At 36.3% G+C, this 22873-nt stretch overlaps 1 protein-coding gene across 2 annotated transcripts in view; it reads left to right on the forward strand.

Moving 5' to 3' along the window:
• Positions 1–22873, forward strand: part of CENPC (centromere protein C) — a 91679-nt gene that overhangs the window by 35632 nt on the left and 33174 nt on the right. For both annotated transcript variants that reach the window (XM_032848191.1, XM_032848282.1), the window contains exons 9-11: positions 7008–7199; positions 12574–12859; positions 21676–21819. In XM_032848191.1, coding sequence (XP_032704082.1) covers positions 7008–7199; positions 12574–12859; positions 21676–21819 — 622 coding nt within the window. The remainder of the gene's footprint in view (positions 1–7007; positions 7200–12573; positions 12860–21675; positions 21820–22873) is intronic.

Consider the following 22873-nt stretch of genomic DNA (forward strand, 5'->3'; position numbering starts at 1 on the left):
CCAGTGTGTAAGTTTTTTGCATGAAGTATACCTGTGAATATTATCCTACCACTTCATGTTCTTGTAATATTTCTATTTAGCTTTGGGAAGTAGGCAAAGTAAACCTAAATCTATAAGCTCTTTTCTAGTATCTCTGTTTTACATGTAATTCAATTCTGAGTCACTTGAGTTTTGTGTAGCTTCTAAGATGGCAGCATATATAAAGGAAAAAGTGAAGGGAAAAGGCTTGTAAAGCAGATGGTTACCAGAGTATGAATAAGACAACATCATATATTCTTTGAGTTTTATTAAAATATAAACTGGGGGAAGAAAACCCTAAGATAGTATGGAGCTATTTCTTATAGGATAAAACTTCATACTCTTCTTTTCTATCATTTACTTATTTATCTAACATTCAGTAAATTGCCATACACTGTATTGGACACTGAAATTACAAAGGTAACTAAAATAGTTATCACCATTAAAAAAAATCAATGTAGTAGTGTCTGTAGACTAGGAGATATACACATATATTCACGGGATGATAATAGAATTACAGAGAACAGTTATCCAAGTAGTATCTCAATAGATCTTTTTATCTTGGACCACTGTAGTATTTATCATCCAAACTGGGACACTTGAGACTGAGAAGGGGTGTCAGGATAGGAAGCATAAACTGGGATTGTCTCAGACAAGCTTGGAGTATGGCTGCCCTCTTTATGTAATCATTTTGTAGTGATTGAGGTTTGTAATGATGACACTGTCATGAAGAAAAGATTCATTTATGTTTTTTATACCACTTTTTTTAAAGTAATAGAAGAGGTAGTTATTCTTATAGAATTTCTTTAGAATAGTTAATGGAGTAGAAAACACTTAACAAATGCATTAGACACTTTATGTGTACAAAATACAATTTAATCCTTCTTGACAGCCCTGTAAGTTAGGCAATAATACTCAAGGTTAAAAAATATTGGCTCAGGATCTGTCCCCTCATTATATTTCTTCAGCACTATCAAGAAGTCTTGAAATAAGTGAAAATGTTTTCGATGCTAATTTGAAAAAACTATCAGCTAACCAGAAAACTCTCTTCACCGGAATTGTATTTGTACCTGGAGGTCCTAGATGACTATACTATACTATAATATTGCTGATACAGAAAGGAGAAAGTATATATTAAAGCACAGTATTTAAGCTAGTTTTTATGAAAGGAAATTCTACTTTAAGTATTACTTGTTCAATTATTTTAGCTTTCTTTTTGTATAATCTAAACATAGACTTTATATTACCTGAAATAATAGTTGTCAGATTTCAGTTTTGTCTGTTTGTACCTTTGTGTATCCACCTTTTCTATTTTGCAGACCTCTCTTGTAAATGTCTGACATATCCCATATTATTATTTTTTTTAAAAAGATTTTTATTTATTTGAAAGAGAGTACAGGTCGGGTGGGGGACAGAGAGAAAGGGATGTGCAGATCCCTCAATGAGCAGGGAGCCTGACAGAGCTGAGCTTGATCCCAGGACTCTGGGATCATAACCTGAGCAGAAAGCAGATACTTAAACAACTAAGCCACCCAGGTGCACCCCCCCATATTATTTTTATTGAATTTCTTTCTCTCTTTCTTCTTTCCTTCTCTCCCTCTTTCTCTCAACTTCCTTCACTTTCTCATTAGCGGCTGGCTATTTTAAGAAATATAAAGAATCTGACTAAACTGAAGTTATAGGGAAGTGTTTTTTTTTTTTTTTAAATTAGTCCTTTACGTAGAATATTAATTCATAAAATTTGAAGGTACAAAATTTTGATTTGTCTTCTTAGGAAAAAACATTATATCAAGAAAGTATAGGGGCGCCTGGGTGGCTCAGTGGGTTAAAGCCTCTGCCTTTGGCTCAGGCCATGATCCCAGGGTCCTGGGATCGAGCATCGGGCTTTCTGCGCAGTGGGGAGCCTGCTTCCTCCTCTCTCTCTGCCTGCTTCTCTGCCTAACTGGGATCTCTGTCAAATAATAAATACAATCTTGAAAAAAAAAAAGAAAGTGTACTTGAAGGATACTGTTTAATTATAAATGTTAAACATTTATTAAGTACCTGCCAGATTCTTCACATTGATATTCAGATAAATTCTTTATCTAGATTGGTTAGTGAATGTAATGTCTGATTAATTACCAATTGTATTAATTTTTCCATCACTGTCATAACAGATTACCACATCCTTAGTGACTTAAAACAACACACATTTATTATCTTACAGTTCTGTGGGTCACAAGTCTGAAATAGATCTTGTTGAGCTAAAATCAATATATTGACAAGGTTGCTTTTCTTTCTGGTGATTCTAGGAGAGAATATGTTTCCTTGTCTTTTCCAGCCTCTTGAAGTTGTTTATATCCTTGAATCATGGTTTCCTTCTTTCATCTTCAAAGCCAGCAATACAAGGTTTCTTATATTTCCAAATTCTTTTGCCTCTTCTTCCTTTGTCCTGTCATTCTGACCACCGCTTTTAAGAACACATATAATTAGATTGGACCAGCCTAAATAACCCAGGGTAATCTCCCAATTTTAAGGTTTATTTAGTCACATGTGCAAAGTCTCTTGCCATATAAGATAACATTTTCACAGATTTTGTGGATTAGGGTGAGTACATTTTTGGAAGGATATTATTCCACTAACCATCTCAGTTCAAAGACTAATAATATGAAAATAACTTAATTCCAAGGATATTCTTACTATGAAGATATTTTTTCTTTAAATTAAAAGGCACTTGACAAATTTGTAATGCCAAAGCTAATGACTTATGTTGAAGCAGTAGACTCTTCCACTTCTCCTATCTCTTAGGCTTCTCAAACTAGATGATTTAGAAACTAATAAATTCTTCCAAACTTGCTCCTTCTTTAGTTTTCCTATCTTTATAAATGGGGCCATAATAAATTTAGTAGCTCAGGAAAGAAACCTGGATCATCTTTGACTCCTCTTTCCTTCAGCAACCTGTATAAAGTTTGACTTCCATATCTTTTACTTCTCTCCTTTCCTCTTGCTGTTCTCCTTAGCCAACTTAGTGTCATTTGTTTCTTAGATTATTTTAGCAGTTTATGCATATGCCCTCTGTCTTCTCTCTACTCTCCAGGTTCATTTCCTGGGTTACTTTATAATGAATTTCTTCCAGTTCATGAACAGACTACTATCTCAACTGTGGGCCTTTTAAAGTGCTGTAACTTTTGCTTAGAAAATTTTTACTAAATGTACTCTGTCCCCTACCAAACTTTGCACTCAGTTTAAATATCATTTTACTTGATTATTACTCCCTATCCCAGCATGTTCCTATATATGCTCCAATAACATCCTTTTTGTTTTATCAAACATATAATTACTTGCTAAATTTCCATCTCTCCTTCTGGCAGTTAGACTGAAAGTTCCATGAGAACAGGAACTATATCTGTTCTATTCCTAAAGTATCCCTTAGATCTTAGCCTTAGCAGTTATCTCTTTGGGTCATTGGAATACATTATTATTAATGACAGAAGTATTACTGTGTTTTGGGTGAATAATTTTGCTGTTTATTAAAAGATGTCTCACCTTCAAAATGATACTCCTTTACATGTAAATATGCAAATTTCCCACAGTTATAGAAATGTATTGCTTCTTTTTTTTTTTTTTAATAAAGATTTTATTTATTTATTTGGCAGAGAGGCAGGCAGAGAGAGAAGGGAAGCAGACTCCCTGCTGAGCAGAGAGCCCAATGCAGGGCTTGATCCCAGGACCCTGGGATCACGACCTGAGCTAAAGGCAGAGGCTTTAACCCACTGAGCCACCCAGGAGCCCTAGAAATGTATCACTTCTAAGTCACCTCTTTTTCTGGCCATTGCCCTACTTAGGAAAATATGTCCACTCAGTTCTAAGTCAGCTCTCTTCACATTACCATTTGTTCATACCTTCTGCATGTGTTCTTGTTTATTAGTTTTCTAAGTTGTTTGTCATTCAGTTTCTGATCTTCCCTGATCTGGAATTAGTTTCTAGAATAATTAATTGGTTTGTTTTTGAATTTGTATGATTTCTATGTTGCCGTCTGAATAAGTCTTTCATGATAGCATTTTCTTCCTCAGATTCTTTTTCCCTAAATCATTGTTCACAGTGATTTTTTTTTTTTTTAAGTTTAGTCATGAACATGGGCAATTTATGTCATCATGAGCACCTCTCACTTGTTAGAACAGTTTCTGAGGGGGCACTTGGGTGGCTCAGTCAGTTAAGCACCTGCCTTCGGCTCAAGTCATGGACCTGGGGTCCTGGGATTGAGTGCCACATTGAGCTCCTTGCTCATTGGGGAGCCTGCTTTTCCCTCTCTCTCTGCTGATCCCCCTGTTCTCTCTCTCAAATAAATAAATAAATAAAATCTTTATTAAAAAAATAGTTCCTAAGGATACTTTTGATAAGAGGAAAGAAAAAGGGGGAAATAGAGGAAAAGGAGTTAGAGAAGAGACACAAGGGTGGACAAATAGGAGGCCTGAAAATGCTGCTCACTGGTGAGGATTCTTGCAGTTTTACAGGTGATTCCTTAAACCCACTCATCAGTGGCAACCATGTTGAAAGTTCTCTGTCTTTGCTTTAGTGTTTTGTAAACTGACCCTTTATTATTTTCTATATCCATTCCCTCAGATATATTCTTCACTGTCAAGATTTTGTTATCTGTTGTAGCTCTTCTAATATCTCCCATTCTTATCACTTCTAGCATATTGGCTGATTCTCGTATTAAGCATAGTATTGGTAAAGTATATTCTTTCCTTTTTCATCAACTTTTTTTGTGCCTGGTTCAGATCATTAAGGCTAATATTTTTCTTTTACTCCTTTTATAAGCATAAATCATTCTCTTTGTCTCAAATTCAGAGTTGCCAAATCCTGTAGCTTATTGTCAATCTGGACTCAGAGAGTTATACTGCTGTAAGGGATCTTGACATAATTTGGCTTGTTTTCTATCTTTCTACTTCTCAATCACATTTAACTGGGAGAATGGCTAAAACAGCAGAACAGTGCTTTTCAAACTTGCATATGCATTTGAATTCCCTGAGGATTTTCTTAACATTTTGATTCATAAATTGGGTTAGTAGATCTCAGATGGGACCCAAGATTCTGTCTTTCTTTCATTCTTTTTTTTTTTTTTTTTTTTGGAAGATTATTTGAAAGAGAGAAATAGAGGAAGCAGAGAGAGGGGGAGGGACACGCAGACTCCCCAGTGAGCACGGGCCTGACGCTGGGTTTGAGCTCATGATCCTGAGATCATGACCTAAGCTGAAATTGAGAGTTGGGATGTTTAACCAACTGAACCACCTAGGCACCTCAAGATTCTGTATTTCTAAATAGTCTCTCCTAGGTGATGCTGATATAGATGGTCTGTGAAGTGTATTTGGCGTATCAAAACTTGGATCCTGTCTAAAATAGCTCATGCTGGAAGTACTTCTGCCAATTTCAATGCCTGCTGTAACATTGGCTTCACCCTGAATTCTTATTTCAAGCATATGTGCCAAACACAATGTTATATGCTACATATAGTAAAGATGACAAGATGTAGTTTTCATTATAGTCCAATTAAACACTATCTAATTTCTGATGCTATACTATTCTGATTCTCCCTATTTTTTTTTTGTTTGAGATTTCCTTCTGTGTCTTTACTAATTTTCCTCATTTAATCTATAAATTTTGGTGATTCTTTCCATATTCCCCAAGTTTAATAATTTACTCTTTGCTCTTCCTTTATAGTCATACCTTGAGAAAATTATTCTTTTGCTTTAGATATCATCTCCATCTGAATTATTTCCCCAAATTTACCTTCTTAGTGACTGGGCTTGTATTTCCTGTATTTTCAGATTTCAACCTGTATTATGTTCTCTTTTCATCTTTTTAAAAAGTTCTGTATAGTTTCATATTTAATTATGTGATTATATATAATACCTGCTCAATCTTATATACTGTTATGTAGTTTATTTAGTCCATGAGTATTTCTACTTGATATGAGTGTAATTCCTTCTTTGGACCAGAAATCTTTGTCTCAGTTACTTAATAAATGATGGTTTCTTGATTTATTTGATGATCAAGAAAATTTTCCATTCTGTCTACTTACACCTAATATTTTAAACCTATTTTTTTTTTTAAGATTTTATTTATGTATTTGTCAGAGAGAGTGAGCACAGGCAGACAGAGTGGCAGGCAGAGGCAGAGGGAGAAGTAGACTCCCTGCTGAGCAAGGAGCCCGATGTGGGACTCGATCCCAGGACACTGGGATCATGACCTGAGCCGAAGGCAGCCGCCCAACCAACTGTGCCACCCAGGTGTCCCTAAACCTATTTCTGAGAAAAAGAAATTTTCCATTTTGGTCATTGTGCCCTTCTTAACTGTAATATTTATATTGAAATATTGTATATTTCTCTGATTTTTCTGGTTGTCAGCCACAAAAACCAAAACTACAATTGATTTTACCCTTCTGTTAGATTCTTTTCTTACCTATTTGTCGTGGTAGTGAAATGAGGTTACTACTGACACCAAACCTTTTCATCAGCTATGTATTGCTTGCCATATTCATTGTTTACTTTCATTCTCTATTCTCTTTTTAAATTCTCTTTACAAAAATAATGCTTTTCCTACATATAAGAATATCTCTTTATTGAAACCTCACTTTAAAATCTCCTCCTTCAAAAATTAAATTGACAAAATAATGACTTAATTCAAAACAGAAAAGAAGTAGTTACTTTTTTTTTTTTAACTTGGGACTTTGGTAAGTAGTTTGAAGAAGCCATATATTTTTCCTTTTCAGAGTGTACCATTTTTTTGGCTCAGAAGTGTATGGTATCAAGCAGTGTGAAAAGTTTATATTTAACTGACAGAAACAGATCTTACTGAGAAAATTTGTCTTAAAAAAAAAAAAAGATGAAAGAAGCCCAGAGAATAAATTTAAGACATAATTGATAGTTTTTTTTAACCTATTGTGATTTTCTGAAAACTCTTTGGTTCCATAGATTGTAAATTGTTTTTTATGGTTTTCTTTAATTTAGGAAGCAAGAAAAATAGCACCAATGTTCCTTATACAGAGAATCAGAAAAAAGATAAGGAATATAAAAAGAAACATTTTCCCAGTGGGTCCAAAAAGAATAAACTTGTACCTGACGAAGTGACTTCAACTATTACAAGAAGTCGAAGAATTTCCAGGCGTCCATCTAATTGGTGGGTGGTAAAGTCCGAACAGAGTAAGTATTTTATTTAAATGATGTTCATTGAGAGCTCCAAAAAGTCATTCTGTAAGAGGCTTTATGTTTGATTTATGCTTCCATTTTCCACAGAAAATCTAATGAGGATGAAGTTAAATTGGGTCGTTAATAGAAATATCAGATCAGTTAAGTGTGAAGATATTAGGCTCTACTATACATTATAGTCTAGATATAGGGCATATAACTGGAAAAACAAACCCCCTGCTCTCATGGGACTTACATTTGAGTGGAGGAAGACCAGCAATAGAAGTGTATAAGTCATGCAGTGATAGGCATTAAAGAAAAATAAAGCAGATAAGAGATAGAGATGGGAAGTAGATGGCAGAAGTAGGCATGGTTAAGAAGATAGAATAGTGTTTTTATAAAAGGTAGTAATAAGAGTCCATTTTGATTTTTCAGAGCACATATCTCAGAAAAATGAAGAGGGGAACCAGACAGATAACATGGTGTGTAACATTTCAGACCAAGGGAATGTTATTTGAATATATTTGTAAAGGTGCTAATGGAGCATACTTGGCTGTTGAGGAATTCAGGAAGACCAGTCTGGCTAAAGATGAGTAAGCCAGGAGAGATCAAGTCAGAGAGGGAGGCTATGATAGAGAGTTTAGATGAAATGTATTGGAAGACTACTGAAATATTTTAAGTAAGATTTTAATCAAGTCAAAGTGACTTGATTGAGTCCTCTTTTAAAAGAATTATTCTTTTTTTTTTAATATCGAGACACTTTAAAAAAAGATTTTATTTATTCATTGAGAGAGAGTGAGAGAGACCGCTAGTGGGGTGAGGGTCAGAGGGAGAAGCAGACTCCCCACTGAGCAGGGATCTTGACGCAGGGGCTAGATCCTGAGGCTCCGGGATCATAACCTGAGCCAAAGGCAGATGCTCAAGCAATTGATCCACCCAGGCATTCCTAAAAGAATTATTTTTACTGCTAGATAGAGAGGAAACTAGGACATGGACACTAGTTAAGAGATTGTTGGAGGGAAGAGAAGAAAAGTGGTTGGATTTGGTATTAACAGATTGGCGTTAGAGAGAACCAGGAGTCTAGGATGACTCAGATTTTTTTTTTTTTTTTTTTCCTGAAGAAATAGAATAAGGGAGCTCTACTATTTGCTGAGATGAGGGAAAAGTATGAAAGAAGCAGATTTGGGAAGGATGTCAAGATTTCAGGTTGTAAGAAATTAATTAGATATCAAAGTAGGTATATTGAGGAAGTAGCCTGGTAAATGAGTTTAAAGTTAGGGGGAAAGATTTGGGAGGACATATAAATAGGGACTTATCAGTATATGGATGATATTTAAAACTTTAGGACTACCTGAAATCACCTAGTGATAGACTAAACCTAGAGAAGAAAAAAAGCTCAGGTCTGAGAACTGGGAGACTCCAATGCTAGGAGTCAGAATGGGAAGGAAGATTCACCAAAAGAAACTAAATGGGAACATTTAGTAAGGTTAAAGAAAATGAAGTGAACTTAGGGTTAGGAAAGCAAAATCATGAAAGCATTTTAAGGATTGAGTGATGAGCTTGTTTAAAATACTACTGATGGCTTGAGGTAGATGAGAGTTAAGGACTGACAATATAATTTTGGCTACATGGAAGTTATAGGTCACTTTGATGGAAATGGTTTCTGTGGAATGATCAGATCAAAAGCCTGATTGAAGTGGTTTCAAGAGTAGGAGGTGAGGAAGGAAAGATAGTAGGATAAGGGAGCATAAGGCTGCCTGGGTGGCTCAGTGGGTTAAGCCTCTGCCTTCAGCTCAGGTCATGATCCCAGGGTCCTGGGATCGAGTCCCTCATCGGGCTCTCTGCTAGGCAGGGAGCCTGCTTCTTCCTCCCTCTCTCTCTGCCTGCCTCTCTGCCTACTTGTGATCTCTCTCTGTCAAATAAATAAAATCTTTTTTTTTTTTAATATTTTATTTATTTGACAGAGAGAGATCACAAGTAGGCAGAGAGGCAAGCAGAGAGAGAGAGAGAGAGAGAGAGAGGGAGGAGGAAGCAGGCTCCCTGTCCAGCAGAGAGCCCGATGCGGGACTCGATCCCAGGACCCTGAGATCACGACCCGAGCCGAAGGCAGAGGCCCAACCCACCGAGCCACCCAGGCAGCCCAAATAAATAAAATCTTTAAAAAAAAAAAGATAAGGGAGCATAAAGATGGGTCGAGGATAGGGGTGTGTGTGTGTGTGTGTGTGTGTGTGTGTGTGTGTGAGATCTACAAGACTACTAACTTTGCAAGCAGGTCTTTCTAAGGATAACATTCTTAGGTCTGCTATGCTAACTTTTTTCTGTACAATATGAAACATTCATTGTTTTGGAACATTTTTGATCTTTTAAAGGTGGTTAATTGTGAAAAGATGGTAGATAAGATAACATTTACATATACAGATACTATTGACTTTGTGGTATTTAGGTCAACAAGTGAGAGTAGAACAAATATGGCACTACATCGAGGCCTTGTTGTGAATTTTTGAATCATTGGGATCCTAATTGATAGTAGAAAGAAATATTCTGTTGCAGCCTTCCTTGAATTTTGGACTTAGGTCTGAGTTTAAATTATGATTTCTCCACTTTGGGCAAGATATTTTGTTCAGTTTCTTATTCTGTAACATGATTACAAATTCTTCTACCTCATTAAAGGACTCAGGCATGTAGTTACTATATAAAATATTATCTACTACTGTTACTGCTCTGAGGAACTCACCTTTCTGTCCCAGGTGCCTAAAACTGTACTATAGCAGATGAGTGTATAAAAAGGTAAATAAAAATCTTACAAAGCCTGGATAAGTTTTCTAGAACTCTGAGACTTACCAAAAAACTTCTGTAGCAGTTTTAAAACCGATGTTGAGTTTCTGATCAAGTAGGGAGTCACAAAAATGGAAGAATGCTATAGATCTCAAAGTTAAAACAGTCCTTTATCTGCTAGAAAAAGAAAGTCTGAGGCTCAAAAAAGCAGCATCACTTGCAACCTAAGGTGATAGACCTTCGTGCTAGAACTGGAAAACAGTAGAACCCAGGTTTCCTGACTGTTGATGCATTGTTTATTTCCCTAATAAGCAACCATGCTGCTTATAGTAGATCTTTGGCCTTAACTGCTTTTTCATGTATATTGAGAAACATTTATAGAGTGCCCACTGTGAGGCAGGAATGGTGTTAGGGCCAGTACTAGAGTGAAGCAAGTGAGTAACATAGAATGAGAAATTTGAGGAGGCACTTAGTCTCAGGTTGTGTGAGTCCAGGTTCAGCCCCTGTATGACTCTGAAAGTGAGCACCTTCTCAAATTACCTACCCTAGTTAAATTTTTTTTTTTAAGATTTTATTTATTTATTTATTTATTTGACACAGAGAGACACAGCGAGAGAGGGAACACAAACAAGGGGACTAGGAGAGGGAAAGCAGGGAGCTCGATGTGGGGCTCAATCCTAGGACCCTGGGATCAGGACCCGAGCCAAAGGCAGATGCTTAATGACTGAGCCACCCAGGCGCCCCCATTTTTTTTTTTTAATGATGAAAACTTTTAAGGTTTCGTCTTTGGTATTCATTTTGCAATATATACATATATAAAATTGTTACATTATGTACCCTAAACTTACACAATGTTGTATGTCAATTATATCTCAGTAGACTGGAAAAAATTGCTTCACCATGGTCCTGGCCATGGTGTTAGCTATTGGGAATATGAAGATAGGTAAAAGAGCAATGTTGGTCTCAAAGAATTGTCAGTCTGCTGGAAGAGAAATAAGTAAACAGTTAGATGGGTGATAAGGATTTTTAATGGGTTGGGAGAGAGCTACTTAATTTAGGTATGGGAATTAGGGAAAGTTTCCTGAAGGATGAATTAGGAATCGACTGAGTGCCTGGGTGGGGTGAGGAGGAAGGATGGAATGTTTCTAGTAGAGTAGCATGTACAGAGATCTGGAGCTGAGAGTTTAACCTTTTAAAAATTGTTTTGTCAGAGCACCTGGGTGGCTCAGTGGGTTGAAGCCTCTGCCTTTGGCTCAGGTCATGATCCCAGGGTCTTGGGATTGAGTCTTACATAGGGCTCTCAGCTCAACGGGGAGCCTGCTTCCTCCCCCTGCCCCGCCTGCCTCTCTGCCTACTTGTGACCTCTGTCTGTCAAATAAATAAATAAAATCTTTAAAAAAAAATTGTTTTGTCAGAGTTATTTGGAGGGCTTGTTAAAACACAGATTACTGGGCTCTACTCAGAGCTTCTGATTTAGTCTGCCTGAAGCAAAGCCTGAGAATTTGCATTTGAAACATTCTCAAGTGATGCTGATCCTTCTGGTCTAAGGACCAACCTTTTAAGAAGCAGTGCTTTAGAGACAAGCAGGTAGTTCAGGTAGTTCAGTATTGCTGGGTTTTGGTTTATTTGGAGAATGTTGAAAAAAAAATTTTTTTTAAAGATTTTATTTATTTATTTGACAGATGGAGATCACAAGTAGGCAGAGAGGCAGGCAGAGAGAGATGAGGAGGCAGGCTCCCTGCTGAGCAGAGAGCCCGATGCGGGGCTTGATTCCAGGACCCTGAGATCATGACCTGAGCCGAAGGCAGAGGCTTTAACCCACTGAGCCACCCAGGCGCCCCGAGAATGTTGAAAATTTTGATTAATGAAGTAAACATTCTAGGTGTAGAAATAAATTATTGAAAATAGTTTCAATCACTAAAAGATTTTAGCAAGGTTGTCATGATCCAACTTGTGTTTTCCTAAGATGATTCTTGAAGCAGTCTGAAGAATGGATTGAAGAATAGCAAAGCTAGAGAAAGGGAGACTAAGAGGAGCTTTAATAATCCAGTTAAATGATGAGGGTCAGTGATAGGCCGGAGAGCTTGAAAGAAATGGATTTGAGAGGTATTAAGAATGTAGAAATGACAGGATGAGGGGATTTGGTTGTGGATAGGGACAGGAGTCTTGGATGACTCAGATTTCTGATGTAGGTGTTTGGGTAAATTGTTATACTTTTCATTAAGATAGGAACTAAAACCAAAGGGTCAGATTTGGGGGAGAGTGGTAGGTGAATATTATGATACCATCATCTGCATAGTAATTAAAGTTAAGAGTAGCAGGGTCCCTCAGAGTAGGTATCCAGAGTGAGAAGCTGAAGCTGGAAGCTTGGGAAATAATAGGATCTTAAGGATGGTGGAAGGAGTAGTGGGGAGAGACACAAAGGGTGGTTTTGGAAGCTTGTGATAAATTTAAAAGGGTTGAAAAACTGCATAGTTTATGAATTTAATTTGAAAACAAACATAGCCTTTGAAATTGGCGTGTGTAAATTACATGTAAATAAATAATGTTGTCAGTGAGCCGGATAATCTGGGTAAACATTATGCTAACTTTAGGTTATCATTGAATCCTTCAGGTCTTGTTTATAGCAATTCTCCAAGAAGAAATGAATTGTCAGTGTGTCACAACAGTAGACGGAAACCTACTGAAAAGTCAAATCAATCAACTAAGAACATTGAGGAAAAAACTATTCCATTTAAAGGGCAGAAGAGAACTACTTCGGGCAGCTCAAGAGCACAGGAGTTTTTAAACGCTAAAGATTCTGGAAGAATTATTGACCATGATGAAATTTCCAGTTGTTCCCAGAATGAGTCATTGGAAAATGATAAGGAAGACCTGGCTAAGAAGAAAAATCTTCTTAGGTATACAATATAGTTAGGTATACAATAGAGTTATTTTTGGTGTTCAGCATTTAATAGTTGGTCAGTGTCATTTAATCATTTATGCAGAAACAGTATTAGCATAAAGGGCTCTGCAGTCTGCAAAGGTGGTTGTAAATCGACAGGCAACTGTTAGTTGGAGGTTGCCCCAGGGCAAGGTAGTAATCTGAATTTGTTTCCTCGTATTAAAATGGGAATAATATATAGAATATGGGTTGTGAGTGATATATATATATATGTATTTTTTTAATTAACATATAATATATTATTTGCCTGAGGGGTATAGGTCTCTGAATCGACAGGCTTACACATTTCACAGCAGTGAGTGATGTATTTAATAAGATAAGTATTATCATCACTTAAGAGTTGCTTTTTTTAAAAAAGTGGTAAAAACATAAAATTTACCATTTTAGTCATTTTATTTATTGTTATTTTTTAAATATTTTATTTATTTATTTGACAGAGATCACAAGTAGGCAGAGAGGCAGGCAGAGAAAGAGAGAGAGAGAGAGAGAGAAGGAAGCAGGCTCCTTGCTGAGCAGAGAGCCCGATGCGGGGCTCTATCCCAGGACCCCGGAATCATGACCTGAGCCGAAGGCAGAAGTTTTAACCCACTGAGCCACCCCGGCGCCCCTCATTTTATTTTACTTTAAAGATTTTATTTATTTATTTGACAGAGAGAAAGAGATCACAAGTAGGCAGAGAGAGAGGGGGAAGCAGGCTTCGCATTGAGCAGAGAGCCCGATGTGGGGCTCTATCCCAGGACCCTGAGATCATGACCTGAGCTGAAGGCAGAAGCTCAACCCACTGAGCACACAGGCACCCCATTTTAGTCATTTTAAAAAATATATTTTATGTTTTAATTTCAGTATAACTAGCCATCTTTGTCATTTTTTAAAAAAAGTATTTATTTGAGAGAGAAGAGACAGCGCATGAGCAGGGGAGAGGAGCAGAGGGAGAGAGAGAAGAAAGAGCAGGCTCCCTGTTGAGCAGGAAGCCCAAGGCAGACCTCAGTCGCTGGACCCTGGGATCATGACCTGAGCCAAAAGCAGAAGCTTAACCAACTGAGCCAGTCAGGCACCTCTTAGTCATTTTTAATGTATAGTTTGATTCGCTTCCTTTTAAGTGAGGTTAATGTGATTTCAATAATTAGGAATACATCTTAATACTTCTCTTATCCCGGGGCGCCTGGGTGGCTCAGTGGGTTAAAGTGTCTGCCTTCAGCTCAGGTCATGATCCCAGGGTCCTGGGATCGAGCCCCACATCAGGCTCTCTGCTTGGCGGGGAGCCTGCTTCCTCCTCTCTCTGCCTGCCTCTCTGCCTACTTGTCACCTCTGTCTGTCAAATAAATAAATAAAATCTTTAAAAAAAAAAAAAAACTTCTCTTATCCCTAAGGTGGTAATAGTTAACATACTTTGAGTGCTTATTATGTGCCAGGTATTTACTGGGAGCTTTCAATGAATTTTCATCAATCCTAACAATCTAGTGAGTTAAGTGTTGTTCTTGCATATTTTTGCTTATTGATGTAGTATTTATCCTTTCATTTACTCAACAAATAATACATATATGTGAGAAACTGCAAGGTGTTAGGGATGTATGGAAATAAATTATAGTGCCCTAAAATGTAGTAGTGTATGTCATTGTAGTACAGAAAAAAAATCCCATACACATTCTCTTTAACTCTTCCACAGCATTTCCATGCTACTTTCCAGGTTTACAAAATATTTCAGGTTTACAAAAAAAAAAGTAACACCTGATTCCCCCCATGATCTCACTTAAGAAATAAAATATTATGGTGACTATTGAAATCCCATTTGTATGTTTGCTGAGCCCATTCTTCTCCCTTGTTAGTGGTAGCCTATATACTGAATTTGGTAGTTACCATTCTCGTGGATATTTTTATACTTTTTCTATGTGTGCATGTATATATGAACAGCATGTGGTATGGTTTTAAAAGTTTATAAAAATGGTTTTATTGGTATACACATCCTTCTGTGACTTGCTTTTTTCCCCACAGTTCATTTTTGAGATTATTCATGTTGATAAGTAAATTTATTTTTACTCCTTTATAAAGAGTGGAAGTTGGTAAATTTTTCTTAAAGGGCCAGATAGTAAATACTTTAGGCTTTGCTGGCCAAAAGGCAAAATGGAAACAGATATGTCTATAGTAAATAATCATGTAAGATGTAACCTTTGAAAAATATACAAACCATTCATATATATAAAAAAGTGGCTGGTTGAATTTATAGTTAATACCTTATGTGGTTATATGAAAATACTCAGTTTCTCTCTCTTTTTTAGTACTTCATTCCTTTTTATTGCAAATAATATACCACTTTTTATCCATTCATTAAAGGCTGAGTATTTGGGTGGTTTCCGGTGTTGCTGTTATTTTTTTAAAGATTTTATTTATTTATTTGAAAGAGAGAGAGAGAGAGGAGAAAAGTCAGCAGGAGAAACAGACTCCCTGCTGAACAGGGAGCCTTATGTGGGACTTGATCCTGGGACTCCAGGATCATGACCTGAGCTGAAGGTGGTCACTTAACCAATTGAGCCACCCAGGCACCCCGCTGTTATTTTTTTTAAATGATAATAACTTTTATTTATTTCCAGATGCTTCTCTTCCTTTTCTTCTAATATAATTAACATAGTGTCATATTTTCAATTGTACAGTGTTTTTAGTCTCTTGGTAATTTTTCACTGTGAAAAACAATTTTTTTAAAGGATTTTATTTTGAGAGAGTGAGAGAGCAAGCATGAGCAGAGGGGAGGGGTAGAGGGAGAAGTAGACCTCCCGATGAGCAGGGACCGCCCCCCGCCAATGCAGGACTTGATTCCAGGTCCCTGGTTACAACCCAAGCCAAAGGCAGATACTTAACCTACTGAGCCATGAAGGCATGTTGAAAAATGATTTTTGAATGGGCATTTTAGACCTGTTTCCTTGTGCATATGTGAAAGAGGTTTCTTGTAGTATATATACAAGAAGTAGAATTGCTGAATTTTAGGGTTTACTTGCCTAAATACTGCTGCATCACTCTCCAAATTGGTTGGGCTGATTTATAACCACATAACAAGGTGTGAGAGTTCTTTATTAATTTTTTTAATTCATTTGAGAGAGAGCCAGCGAGCGAGAGCATGAGCAAGGGGGAGGGGTCAGAGGGATAGGGAGAAGCAGACTCTGCACTGAGCAGGGAGTCCAATGCAAGACTTGATCCCAGGACCCTGAGATGGATCCCTGAGATGGGACCCTCAGGATCCCTGAGATGACCTGAGCTGATGCTTAACTGATTGAGCACCCAGGCTCTCCAGATAGTATATAATTTGTATTGATTTTACCTTCTTTATAAATTGTACGAATTGATTTGATATAAAAAACATACTCATTACTTTGTATATATATTTGTGTTTTTCTGTAATTGTTTTATTTAGGGTAGTCTCAAGTATTTTCAGCCTTTAAGCACTCAGCTTTTGTTTCCTTTGGACATTAGGGATATGAAAATAGGTAATCAAGAACTATATAGCTATTGCTGTGTCCCAAGTACATTTTACTTAAACCTTTTAACATTGTTTTCATAGTGGCTAACATGAGTTATATATTAGCATTTGAAGGTATTGGCTCATTTTTAGTCTATTTAACTGATGGTATTAAAATGTGTGAGATGGGTAAATTAAAACTATGTTTAGAAACCAGTTTTTTATTTTTTATCTTAGGAATTATCCATATGATAATATGGATATTATTAATTATTGACATAATTTAATACTAGTCTAGAGTCTTAAAGTTAAGTAAAGGTTTTGAAAACACAATTTAAGCTGATACATTGAGTTCTTATAATTTATGACTCTGTAAGAATTAATTCCAGGGTGCCTGGGTGGCTCAGTTGGTTGACCCTCTGACTTGTGATTGGGACTTAGGTCATGATCTCGGGGTTGTAGGGTCCAACTCTGCATTGGGCTCTGTGCTCACTGGGGAGTCTGCTTGAGATTCTCTCTCTCCTTCTGCCCCTCTCCCTACTCGTGTGCATTCTCTCTCTCTCAATAAACAAAATCTTAAAAAAAAAAAAAAAAGAATTACTTTTTAAAAAAAGACATTACTGGGGAGCCTGTGTGGCTCAGTTGGTTGAATGTCCTGCTAGTGATTTCAGCTCAGGTCATGATCTCATGGAATGTGAAATTGAGCCCCATATGACGGTCCCCCCCTTGGTGGGGAGTCTGCTTGAGATTCTCTCCCTCTTCCCCTCCCTCTGTGCTCTCTCTCTAAAATAAGTAAATAAATCTTTAAAAAAGACCCTAACTATATTACCTATTACCATTATTATTTTTTAAATTAGTTGGGCATATAATTTTATATTTTATAGTGTTCAAAGGTGTTATCACCATATTATAACCAGTAGAGTAGAGAACTTTGAGGAATTAAAACTATACTTTTTTTGGAGAAAATAAATGTAAACCTTTCAATTCTAGAATATTGTGACACACATGCACGCACACATGTACAAACACACAAACACGCACACATTGAAATCAGGGATGAGATGGATAATAGTATTTAAGCCAAAATTGATGAATTAATTGGTCTAAGGAGTTTTTCTTTTTTAAATTTTTCATTTTAAGGCATCTTCCTGATTAGAAATGTTACTTGAGTTACTTCTCCTCTCTGTATGTATTTAACAGATAATGAAACTTTTAACTTGTTTAAAAGTGATATTTTTTGCTTTTTTATGACCATGAGCATTAATTAAACTACCAGCTACCTTCCTTTTTCCCTGTTAAAACCTTTGGGAACAAAATAAACCAAACTTTAAGAGCTAGAGCACTTACAGTGTAAGCAATTTCCACTGAGGTTCTTTCATTCTAATTTATGTAATCACTTAATTTCTATATTATTTCTGTAAGCCTAATAGAACAGAAGCTAATTACAGTAGATTTCTTTTTAAACAGGTTTATGAAGGGTACTTCACATACCATACAATTCACTAATGAAGGGTATACAATTCAGTGGTTTTATAGTATATTCATAGATAGGTGCAAACCATCAATATAATCAATTGTAGAGCATTTTCAGCACTTCACAAAGAAGCCAGTACTCTTTAGTTAGGATTTCTGTATTCCATCTCCCACTGCTCTAAGGAACCACTAATATGCTTTCTGTTTGTATAGATTTTACGTTTTGGATTTTTCACCTAACTAAAATACTGTAGTATATGAGTTTTTTTGTATTGGCTTCTTTCTGTTTGGATATTTTCTCCCCACCACCCCACCCCGGGTTTGAATTCATGACCTTGAGATCAAGGCCTGAGCTGAGATCAAGAGTCAGACACTTAACTGACTAGGCCACCCAAGTTCGTCCTGTTTGGATATTTTCAAGTTTTATTCATGTTGTAGCATGTATCAGTAGTATGATATTACTTTTTATGCCTAATAGTATTTTATGGTTATACCATGTTTCATTTATCTGTTCATTCATTGATGGACATTTTGGGTGGTTTCTACCTTTTGGGTCTTTTGAATAATGCTGGTATGAACATTTGTGTACAGGTTTCTATGTGGACATATGTTTTCATTTCTCTTGGACATATACTTAGGAGTGGTGTTGCTGAGCCATATGGTGACTCTGTATTTAAATTGTTTGAGGAACTGCAAGACCTGTTTTTCAAAGCATCCGCACCATTTCACATTTCTATGAGCAGTGTATAAAAGTTCAGTATCTCTACATCCTTGCCAACAGTTGTTATTATCTTACTTTGATGCTAGCTAGCCATCCTGGGTGGTATGAAAGTTGTATCTTTTTTGTTTTTTTTTTTTAAAGATTTTTATTTATTTATTTGACAGAGATCACAAGCAGGCAGAGAGGCAGGCAGAGAGAGAGGAAGGGAAGCAGGCTCCCTGCTGAGCAGAGATCCTGATGTGGGGCTCGATCCCAGGACCCTGGGATCATGACCTGAGCTGAAGGCGGAGGCTTAACCCACTGAGCCACCCAGGTGCCCCTGAAAGTCGTATCTTATTGTGGTCTTCATTTGCAATTCCCCCTAATGATGTTGAGCATCTTTTCATGTGTTTATTGTCCATTTGTATATCTTTAGAAAAATATCTATTCAGTCTATTTTTAGTTGGGTTTTTTTTTTTCTTTCTTAATTGTGTTGTTAGAGGTCTTTATATATTTTGTTACAAGTTCCTGTTAAATAAGGGGTATTTTCTCCTATTCTCTGGGTTGGCTTTTTAAAAGCTTCTTAATGGTGTCCTTTGAAGCACAAAAACTTTAAATTTTGATAAAGTGCAGTTCTGTTCATCTTTTTATTGCTTATACTTTTGACGTCATATCTAAGAATCCAAGTTCATGAAGTTTTGTCCCTATCTTTTCTTCTAAGAGTTTTATAGTTCTAACTCTTTTACATTTAGGTCTTTCATCCATTTTGAGTTAATTTTTGTATATTCTCTGAAGTAAGGGTTCAGCCTTTCCAAATGACTATCCGATTGTCCCATGAATATTTATTAAAAAGACTGTTTTTCCCCCATTGAACAGTCTTGATACCATTATTGGAAATCAGTTCATCATACATATATGAGTTTCCTTCTAGAGTCTCAACTTTTTTTCTCTTGATCTGTGTATCAGTTCTTAATCCATTACTGTATCGTCATGATTACCATTGTTACAAGGTTTGAGATCAAGAGGTCCGAGTCCTTTTTATTCTTCCTTTTCAGAATCATTTTGACTATTCTGGGTTCCTTGCAATTCCATATAAATTTTAGAATCAGCATGTCAATTCCTACAATGACGTCAGTTGAGATTCTGATGGGGATTTCATTGAATCTGTATATCAGTTTGGGGGGTATTATTGTTTTAACAATAAGTCTATTGATCCATGAACATGGGATGTTGTTCCATCTATTGAGATCTTTAACTTATTCCAACAATGTTTTCAGAGTGTGAGTTTCACACTTCTTTTGTTAAATTCATTCTTAAGCATTTTATTTGTTTTGATGCTATTGTGACTAGAATTGATTTTTAAATTTTATTTTTGGGTGTTCATTGCAAGTGCATAGAATTGGTTTTTGTATTTGATCTTGTATTCTGCGGCCTTGCTGAAGTCATTTATTAGTTTTGATAGCTTTTTAGCATATTTCATAGGATTTTCTGAGTATAAAAATCATGTCATTTGTGAATAGAGATAGTTTTACCCTTCCTTTCCATTCTGCTTTTTATTTGTCTTCTGTTGCCTAATTGCCCTTGCTAAAATTGCCCTTGCTAAACTTAGTACAGTGTTTAATAGAAGTGGCAACAGCAGACTTCCTTGTCTGGTTCCTAAATTTTAGGATGAAAACATCTAGTCTTTCACCATTTAGTATATTGCTGTGTAGGTTTTTCATATATACCCTTATCAGGCTGAGGCAGTTCCCTTCTAATCCTACTTTGTTGAGCATTTTTATCATAAAAAGGTGTTGGATTTTGTTAAATGCTCTTTTGTTTGTTTGTTATTGATCTGATGTATTATTTAATTGGTTTTTGGATGGTAGACCAAACTGCATCTCTGGTATAAATCCCATTTGGTCATGATGTATGTATGATTCTATTTATACATTGTTAGATTTCTTTTGCTAATATGTTGTTGAGTTTTTTGGTGTGTAGTTTTCTTGTGATGTCTTTGTCCAGTTTTGGTATCAGGATATTCCTGGCTTTATAAAGTGAGTTGAGAAGTTCTCTTCTGTTTTTTGAAAGAGTCTGTGAAGAATTTGTATTCTTGGAATGCTAGGTAGAATTTAGCAGGGAAACAATTTGGGCCTGGGCTTTTCTTTCTGGGTAGTTTTTTGATTACTGATTTATTCTCTTATTACAGGTCTTTTGAGATTATTCCTTCTTGAAATCAGTTTTGGTAATTTGTGTGTCTTTAGGAATTTATCCATTTCATCTAGGTTATCTAATTTGTTGACATAATTGTTCATAGTATTCTCTTATAATCCCTTTTATTTCTTCAGATTGTGATTATAGCACCAAAGTCTGCATGTTCTTTAGTCATGTTGCATGCAAATTATTTTCTCACATATGATAAGAGTAGGTTGATAGACTGAGTCAAGAAACAAATTAAAATATAGGACTTAGAAGAGGAATGTGAGAGAAGAAAAAATTTATACAGTCTGGGAATAGTATATCCTAATTGCATGTATTGGAAATAAACTGATTAGTTGTTAAAGAGATGAGCCTGATTCCCTCTGAGCACCCTCCTGGACCTCAGTAGGCTGACTAGGGGTGTCAAAGAAAGCAATTTCAGTTTCTTGTGGATTTTCAAAAAAAAAAAGATTGATTAAATGTGTAATGTACATCATATACTGCCTGTAGGTGATATCTCCTTTGTCCCCTTGTCATCACCTCTATCTTAGGCCAGGTCTGTACCATTTCAGAATTTTTCTTTTTTTTTTTTTTTTAAGATTTATTCATTTATTTATTTGAGAGGCAGAGATCACAAGTAGACAGAGAGGCAATCAGAGAGGGGTGGGGGGAAGCAGGCTCCCCGCAGAGCAGAGAGCCCAATGTGGGGCTCGATCCCAGGACCCCGGGATCATGACCTGAGCCGAAGGCAGAGCCTTTAACCCACTGAGCCACCCAGGTGCCCCTCAAAATTTTTCTTAGTAGGTCCTAGAATCAAATCTTTTTCCTAGGCTAGTTGTATGTCCTAGGACCTAAACGGGGTTATCTAATATTTGTTACAGCCAGTATTATATTGTCTACTTATTGTGTATTATTCCTGAAAGAAATATTTTATGGAGAAATGAAAACAATTTTACACTTTACATTTTCACAGAGGTACAAGAAGTACAAAGGATCAAGATAATATGAGTGAACGAAATGTTCATCTGGAGTCTCAGATCAAGGGATTTACACACAAGACACCAGCAGAATCTAACATGGATTCTAGAGAGCCCAAGATTTCAGTTTTGGAAGGAAGGTATGCATGTGTTCTAAGGATAATTGGGTTTACATTATATTAGTCACTCATTGCTGTGTAACAGATTACCCCAGACTTTAACAGTGACTTGGAAACATCTGTGGTTTCATACTTTCTGTGGCCAAGAAGTCTGGGTTAGCTGGCTAGTTCTTACTCAGGGGTTCTAATGAGGTGTAGCGTTCAAGATATCTACCTGGTCTGTAGTCCTTTGATGGCTTGACTGTGACTGGAGGATCTACATATAAGGTGTTTTGCTCCCATGGCTTTAGCTTTATGTGTCTTTGTTATATGGCCCTCTCCATAAGGCTGTTCAACATGACAGCTGGCTTTTTACAAAGCAAGTAATCCAAGAGAAAATATGACTATGATGGAGGTTAAAATTGCCTCTCTGAAGTTGCATACTGTCACTTCTACTCCATTCTGTTTGTTGGAAACAAGTCATTAAGTCCAGACCACATTTAAGGAATGGGGGATTAGGCTCTCTCTCTTGAAAAGAAGAGTATTTAAAAATTTGTGGGTATGTGTTTAAAACAGGTACACTCAGTGAACAAACCAAGTTAATCTACTCTTAAAATATCTGAAATCATATACCCCTTTTTAAAATGAAGGAATGGTAAATTTTAACAGATTCTCAGGTCTTTTAAGTGATGGCTAAGATTTCTTTACTATTTGGTGGGTTATGATTACTAGGCCTATCCTGGGTTCATAGTGGAAGGAGAGGAATCTAGAACTGGGATAAGCTGAATTATCTCTGAGCAATTTCTGGACTGTATTTTAAATTCCACTTGTTTCTGACTATATTTTTTAATTAAGAAAAGCTGATTTATTTCTAAAATTTTTTATAATTTGATTTATCAAGAGATGTTACGTGAGTTGAAATTAAAATTTAGAATTAATTCATGAAGTTTAAAAGGTTATAAAATTCAGTATTTGTCCTGTTTGACAGTTATAGGATTAAATTTTAGATTCTTTGTTTTATTTGGCATGTAAATATACTTTTGGTGATTTGTAACATCACTCTTAGTTTTATAAGAATGAAACCTTTGGCAGTTTT

Source organism: Lontra canadensis, unplaced genomic scaffold (assembly GCF_010015895.1).
Source record: "Lontra canadensis isolate GAN:19392208 unplaced genomic scaffold, GSC_riverotter_1.0 scaffold1, whole genome shotgun sequence".
Classification (NCBI taxonomy): Eukaryota; Metazoa; Chordata; class Mammalia; order Carnivora; family Mustelidae; genus Lontra; species Lontra canadensis.